Source organism: Mus pahari, chromosome 3, assembly GCF_900095145.1.
Source record: "Mus pahari chromosome 3, PAHARI_EIJ_v1.1, whole genome shotgun sequence".
Lineage (NCBI taxonomy): Eukaryota > Metazoa > Chordata > Mammalia > Rodentia > Muridae > Mus > Mus pahari.
In genome coordinates this window covers 147,813,350-147,821,451 of record NC_034592.1, presented here as the reverse complement: position 1 = coordinate 147,821,451, position 8,102 = coordinate 147,813,350, and the positions used below count along the sequence as shown (strand labels likewise).

Below are 8,102 nucleotides of genomic sequence, written 5' to 3'. Positions count from 1 at the left end.
ATCCATCCATCCATCCATCCATCCATCCATCCATCCATCCATCCACCCACCCACCCATCCACCCACCTACCTATCCATCCACCTACCCATCCATCCATCCATCCACCCATCTATCCACCCACCCATCCATCCATCTGTCCATCCATCCATTCACCCACCCACCCACCTACCTATCCACCCACCCACCCATCCATCCATCCACCCACCTACCTATCCATCCACCCATCCAGACAGCCATCTGCCTACTCCTCCTCCTTTCCTCCTTCCTTCTTCCTCCATCTATCCACCCACATATGCTTCTATCACTCCATTAATCCATGCATCCATTCATCCTTCCAACCAACTCTCTGTTCTTCCCTCCCCCCCTTCTGCCAACATACATACTGATCCATCTTTCTTTTCCTTCCTTCCTTATGTTTACCAAACCATGTAGTCATGCATTTATCTATCCACCTATCCATTTATCCTATATTCATCCATCCATCCATCCATCCATCCATCCATCCATCCATCCATCCATCCGTTTATCTCTCCATTTCCCCTTTAATTTGCCCAACCACCCATTGATTCTTTGAGCCATCTATCCACAGACCCACCCATTTCCCACCATCTTCATAGTCCATTCATTGTCACATTGTTGTGGACAGTCCCCATCCAGCATCTACCACATGCTGGCTGTGCTCCCAAGCCTGGCACTGCTGTGGTGTTATCTAAGACCTGGCACCCGGCCAGACAACTGATAAAGTTCACATGATCTCAGGCAAGGACTTCATGCCATCAGCACAGGGCAATGGAGGAGCCCTGCAGGGCTCTGCTTTACCCAAGGGAGTCAGCTAAAGCCTCTCTGGGGAGGGGACAGCTGGGAAGGAACCTGACCACAGTGAGAGAGAAACTGGAAACAATGTAGCAGAACTCACAATACAAAGGGAAGAGTGGTTACAGAGGCTCTCAGCCAGGAAAACTTCAGTGTGGGAGTATTTGGGAACACATACAGCTGGTCAATGTGTGACATCCACAAAGGGCCAGACTCTTGTGAAAGCTGTGCTTGCCTTCCTTCAGGGATTCTCACAGCAGCCCTCTGCCATCATCAGCAACATCCACAGAGAATGGAAAGGTTACTAAGGGGCGGAGCTAAGGCTGTGGGAGAGCTTTTGAGCTCTGGGCAGATCTGCAAGGATGGAGAGGCTGGAGTCAGGCAAAGGTGAGCGATGGGAAACTTGAAGTGAAGAGGCTGACGAGGGCCAGATCAGGAGGAGTTCTTCAGGTCTCCAGGACAATGAGGAATCTCATTTTTAGGGGACACAGGCCTCTGATAGTTTACACAAGAAGTAAGGTGGTGGTGTTGTAACCCCTGAATTACTGATACTAGAGAGACATCAGTGTTGTGTACAGTTTGCCTCGGCGTGTGTTCCCCCCCCCCCCACAGGACCCCCGTCCCGCTAGAAGCTCCCATCATCCCTCCAGCCTGCAGCAAACCTGATACGCAGACAGCTGGTTTCTGCACCGTGTCCTCCTACAGCAGCCCTGGGCTCCCCTCCCCTCCCCTCCTCTAGAGTTAGAATGGCACTACCCATAAAACTTCCCCTTAATGAGGACATTCTGAGGAGACAGTTTGAGACATTCTCCCCGCTTTTGTGTCTCCAAAAATCAATACTCCTCCTGATAGTTCTCCAGGTGCCTGTCCTTGAGACCTTAGAGAAATAACAAGCTCAAGGGAGACCATGGAAAAGTAAAAGGTAAACAGAGGTCAGGTCACAGACGGTTATGACTGCCATGAAATTAGTCCTTGAACCCATTAACCCCCCTCCCGCTTTAGTACTATTATTCCACCCTCTACTCCCCTTTCCTGTGAATATTCACACTATTCCTATACTGTATATAAACCCAGTGTTTTCTGGACTCAGAGTCACTTGCCAGCATTCACGCAGTAAGTGCTAGGTGGCCAAGCAGGGTTCGAACATGAAACAATAAAAGACTCTTTGCGAGTTGCAGTGGACTTTACAATTCTTGGGCTCATCTGAGTTCCCATGAACTTGGGGCACAACAGTGGTTTAATTGTAATTTTGACTTTTTGTTTTGTTTTCTTTTTGTTGTTGTTGTTTTGTTTTATTTTGGAGACAGGGTTTTTCTGTGTAGCCCTGGCTGTCCTGGAACTCATTCTGTAGACCAGGCTGGCCTTGAACTCAGAGATCCTCCTGCCTCTGCCTCTCAAGTGCTGGGATTAGAGCTGTGCTCTACCACTCACTGCCCGGCTAGCCTCGAACTTCTGGGCTCAAGAGATCCCCCGGTCTCAGACTTCCAAGTGATTGAGACTAAAGGTTTATATGCCACTTGCCCCAGCTTCAAACCAGAATGACAAGGAATTGTAGAAAGCAGCTGTGTGAGCCTGGGGGTGGAGCTGTGTGAGCCTGGGGGTGGAGCTGTGTGAGCCTGGGGGTGGAGCGCTTGCCTAAGGTGAATGGAGCCCGGGGTACTAGACTGCCAAAGGAAAGGAAAACCAGTTTGTGGAAATCTGGGAACACATCTGACCAGTTAGCTCCCGTCTTACGAATCGTGAAACTCTGTGTTCTTATGAGACATAAGTAGTCTGTGAGCCCAGCAGGCAGGAGTCCAAGTTTGAGGCCAGCCTGGTCTACACAGCAGGACCCTGTCTCAAAACACAACAGACTAGCAGAGAAGGCGGAGGAATAAGATAAAAATAGGGACAGGGACAGAAAGGCCACATGCTCAAGACTGGGATGTAGTCAAAGAGTGATTTTCATCAGATATCCCAAAATAACCTCCAATAAGGGAAGGAGAAAAGTTGCAAGATAAACAGCCCCAAGGAACAAGTAGGATTCATGAATTTAAAAGCAGATGTTAATGAGATGGTGGGTGGTGGGAGAGTCCAGGGCTGTTGGTCACAAAGCCTTGAGGGTTTGCACAGTGAGGAAGGAGAGACAGAAATACAACCTGCAGGGCTTATAAAGGGACCGTGAGCAGGGACACTGGAGAGGACACAGACCAGTGACACAGTGCTTGTCAGCCCAGATCTCCCCCACCCTCAGCTCACGCATCCTCAGGAGTGGCTGATTCCTACCTTTAGTCATGAAGGGACACCCGACCATCAGATCTCCGTGTCTCCCGACCACTTAACCCCAAGCACTTAGAACTGGATACTTTCCTGTTCAGAGGTCCTGCTTTGCAAAGACCAATTCAAATGTGTCAGCCAGCTCTCTGCATTGCCCACTCTGTCCTCTACCCACTCAAAACGCTGCTTTCCCTCGCCAAACATTTCACGGAATGTTCTAGAACATAGAAACTTCTGCACCTGTGCTGTTGCCTACGGTAGTAACCAGCCAGCCGCATGTGGACAACTGGGTGCTTGAATGGCAGCTAACCTGATGGAGGGTGTCAGGTATCATTTCCATAAATTTACTTAGAAAAAGTCTCTTAGTGTCCATGACGTCAGAATAAAATTCCTTTCGTTATTATTAGTAATATTAATAACTTGTGTTTGGTGATGGCCACATTGGCATTGGAGCCGTACAGGTCATTCTTACGCTTTAATTCGCACACTTAAGCACAGATATTTCTGGAAGCATCTAGAAGCAGTCAGCAGCATCTATCACCCTACCCCCACTGCAGACAAGGAGAACTTTGGTCACGTGATCGCCAGATTTTTCTGAGAGCAGTCCCTGGTTCAGGTGTTGCTTTGATTACCAAGCTTAATAGCCCGTCCATGTCTTACCACAGCTTTAGGAGATGTGCCTTGATATTATCCATGAGCGAATAAACTCATGACCGGAAAAAGGAGATGCCTTCCCCAGAGTGGAAGCCAGGCCCTCAGCACACCGAGATAACAGAGGCTTGTGTGATAGGATGTTGCTCTGATCTCTCCTTCCTGCCTCTTCCCGGGTGTCAGGGAATTTTTATAAAGAGGCAGAACGCTCATGGTGGAAAGATTGTTGTGATTTCCACCTTCTTTCCTCATGAAGGAAGCACCCCAAATTTCTGCCTGGTCCACTGTGTTGGCAGTTCTTCTAGGCTCCGCCCCACAGTTACCTGGGCCTGACTCCCTGTAGAAGGGGCTGCTTGCCCTCTTCTCTTGCTCTCTTGCTCCTTTCTCCTCTCCTCTTACTCTCCTTACCCTCTCCCTCCTCTCCCCATCCCCCTCCCCCTCTCCATGTGCTCCTGGCCTCTTCTCCTTCTCTCCTCCTCCTCCTCTTCCTCCTCCTCCTCCTCCTCCTCCTTCTTCTTCTTCTTCTCTCTCTCTCTCTCTCTCTCTCTCTCTCTCAACTCCCCTCCCCATGTCCTGAATAAACTGTACTCTATATTACACCATCATGTGGCTGGTGCCTCAGTTGGGGGAAGGGATGCCTCAGCATGAGCCCACACTATACCTCGCCTCCCTCAAACATGTCCCTGGCTACCCTTATCTTTTTATAAAACACAACACACTGTCCTTACCCCTGGTGGCCCCTGGAGTTCACTCTCAGAGACGACATGAGGTGATTGCTATGGCTTATGTATGAGGTGAACCCACAAAAAGCACGTGTTGTTGGGGGACTTGATCCCCTGTTGGTGGGGGGTGTTTGGGAAGGTTCTGGAAACCTTAGGACGTGGGACCTATTCGGAGGAAGTAAGTCAGTGACTCACTGCCCTTCTCTACCCTTTGCTTCCATTCTAACACGAGCTAAAAGGACCCCACACTCTATGCTTCCTCTACCATACCATCCTACCTTTATGCAGTGGGTCAAGAAACCATGGACCGAACACTCTGAAACTGGGAAGAAAAATTAAGCCGTGGTGACTTTCAAGTTATTCTCTCTGGGACTTGGGTTGCAGCTACTGCGAGTAACTAAAAAGGGAATTGGCGGCAGAAGTGGGGTTGCTGCTGGGGCTGTACCTGGCCATGTGGTTCTTAAACCTATGGCACCTATGGCTTGTGGGAGGGGTTTGCAAGAGTTTAGCGATGTAGACTAGAGAAGCCCAAGAATGCTATTATCAGGGTTTAATGAGTGTGTCGGGCAGAAGCTCAGAAGACCAGAACACCATCCAGAATGCAGACACTGATGGCCAGGCCCATGAGCCTTTAGACGGGAAAGAAAGTTCCCGTCTAGATGTGACTAGATGCCATTTGTTATATTCCAACAAAGAATTCATGTGCGATTTGTCCACAGCGTGAAAGACTCTTCAGAAATCTAAATTTAAAAGTTGGACTTTAGGCCCAGTGAGACTGTCTAAAAGCAGGTAAAAGCGTGTGCGGAACAAGCCCGACGCCGGAGTTAAGTCCTAGAACACACAGAAAGCCAGATGTGGTTGTCACATCTGTAATCCCAACATTCCCCTGGCAAGGTGGGAAGCAGGAGCAGTAGACCCACCCAGAAGCTTGGAGGGCAGCGACCCTGGACCTCACAGAGCATCAAAGATAACCGGAGAGGCCCTGCCTCAACAAGGTGGGGAGAAAACCAATTACCTAAGGTTAGTCTCTGATCTCCCTATGCACAACATGTGTGTGTACTCCTGTACTTCACACACACACACACACACACACACACACACACACACGTGCACGCACGCACACACACGCACTCACACACACACACGTGCACGCACGCACGCACTCACACACGCACGCACTCACACACGCACGCACGCGCACACACACACATGCGCACGAATACATCATCACTACCACCACCATCATCATTACCACTTCTCTTTGTCTTTCACACACACACACATGTGCGTGCATGCTTGCGTGTGTGCACACACACACAGAATTTTTTTAGAAGTGAATTTTAAACAACTAAGCTGAGTGGAAATTTCAAGGTAGTCGCATGCAGGCTATGACATAGCCATTGGGAGCTGCTTTTTGCCAGGATTACTGTGAGAGTTGTGAGCCAGAACACGACAGCCTAGTCTGAGAATCCTGTGTAAAGTTGGGCCTGAGGAAGGCTAGGTCCCTAAGAGACTCACACCATCAGAAATAGGTCGAGCACGTCGTATTGGGGTAATAGGTGGGACGCTTTGTGGGCATCTGAGAAATCCACTGCACCTACAAAACTATAAACTTAATTAAGAGTCTTTCCTGGGAGAGGAGAGGGCCCTTGGGGATACTGTGCTGGCCCAGAACCACCTAGGAAGTGGTTTCCTCAGGATTTACATCAGGGACTCTGAAGCCACTGTAGCTGAAGCGGGATCCCAGAGGACCCCACCGTCCCTGGGGCTGATGGCAGAACTTTGTCATGGAGATGCCCCAGGAATTAGAGGTACCAGACCATCCACCAAGGAAAGCCACAAAGGAGCCAGCCCAGACAGAGAGACCTGCCTGCGGTCAGTTGATGGGAGACGGGGCAGTTTAAGCCCATGGAAGCTCATATCACGATGTCAGGCATGGGTCTCCAGGAATTCCTAATTGCCTTTCTGGGGCTGGTTCTTGCTTTGGCCCACTTTTTGCTTGCTATTCTCCTGTTCCAACCTGTTAGAGGACCAGTGTTTATTCCCTGAGAGGGCTGAGAGAGTGAACCTTCCTAGGAACCACGTTATCTACAAAGGGGATGATAGCTACCTCACAATCAGTGTTAGCTACAATGACCCTCCCCTGAACAGCCTGGGGTAAGGTTTTAACAGACAAGTTACTCCATCCACCATTGCAGCTTAAATTCTTCAGCTTCCCTCGCCCTTTGGAATGACATCCAAAGATCTCTTCAGAGCCCAGCATGATCTGTCCCCTACTCGACTCTCAGCCCCCTCCCCTTATCCACTGAGCTGCTGTGCCCCTGGCTTGGCCCCCAATGTGCATTTCTGCCATCTGGGAGCACCCCTCACCTCTTCCCCCACCCCCACCTCCCACTCCCCCCACCCCACCCCCCACCTCCCATCTCAGCAAAACCCACTTCTGGGCAAGGCTTCAGGTCTGCCTTGGTCTCCTTTGCTACCCGAGGAACACACCTCCTGGCCTTCGTAACCCTGTGTGTGCCACGGCTTCTGTTCATTCCCTGGTCCTCAGCTTCTCATCTCCAGTCTCCCAGTTCACTGTGCGTCCCAGCCCCTCCCTGAGCGTGCTCTGAACCTCATGTCCACTGAAGAATGAGAAACGGACTGTGCCTTTAAGTTTCTGAATCCAGGAAAGATAACAGAAATCTTGATCCCCTGCAGTGGCAGAGACCTGTCGTCCTGGCTGGAACTCCGCAGTACCTGTCGCCTCTCATTGAAGTCCAATCCAGTCCATGAGTTCCGTTTTAATCTGTCCCTGTCAGTGCCCTGCCCCTATACCTACACTGAGGTGCTTAGCGACCCGCTGACTGACTTGGTTCCGGAGTGTTATGGCTCAGTCTGCGTCTGGAGTCCCTTCAGAGCCCCCAACAGCCTCAGCACCCCAAAGCGACCGTATCTGCGGAACTATCCCAAGGCCCCCCTGTCTGCAGAATCATCGCGCTGGGGATCCTGGGGGCTCCCTGCGGCCAGGCCACTCCCCTGGAAGGCGGATGAACAGTGGGGGACCGCCCTGCCTTTCGCGGGGTCTGGGAAGGGGTTGGGGTGGCTCGAGATCCGTGGCCGCGACTTACCCATAGCTAGCGAGTAGCGCTGAGCTGGGCTGGGCTCTGGGTCCCGCACGTCCTGGTCAAAATCTCCGCTGTAGCAGTGACTGACAAAGTTTCCCCAGAGCTGGGGCCTGCGCTCTCCCTCCGCCACGTTGGCCAGCCGGGTCTGAGCCTGGGGGGCGGGACGGAGGGGAGCCCGGTACCGCCCGACAGCCAATGCTGTGGCGGCCCTGCTGCCCCACAAAGGAACTTACTTCAAGTTTCCCCGGAGAAACTGTCACTCTACAAATAGTTTCCACAGTTACTGTGGGCCACCCTTCACAGACCTGCCCAGTGTAAACACACACACACACACACACACACACATCCTGTGAAGGACGGGCCTCTCCCATGTGTACCCCCACCCCACTCAGCACCTCTGACATCACAGCCATTCAGCACCATTCCCTCTCCATCCCAGTAAGCACAGGAACACGGGTTTGGACTTGGGGTGGCCCAGGGAACAAGGCAGACAAGTTCCTTGTTCCTACAGCGCTTACTTCTAAAGGCAGAAGAAAACGAGCTAAAGGACTC

The 8,102-nt window shown here is 51.2% G+C and overlaps 1 protein-coding gene across 1 annotated transcript in view; it reads right to left on the bottom strand.

Annotated features, from left to right (window-relative positions):
- The window catches only part of Slc2a10 (solute carrier family 2 member 10), a 13,065-nt gene extending 5,386 nt beyond the window's left edge, over window positions 1-7,679 (bottom strand). Inside the window, exon 1 of the mRNA XM_021194924.2 lies at window positions 7,554-7,679. Within this exon, the coding sequence (XP_021050583.1) occupies window positions 7,554-7,557 (4 nt within the window). The 5' untranslated portion in view covers window positions 7,558-7,679. The remainder of the gene's footprint in view (window positions 1-7,553) is intronic.
- Window positions 7,680-8,102: the final 423 nt, after the last annotated feature.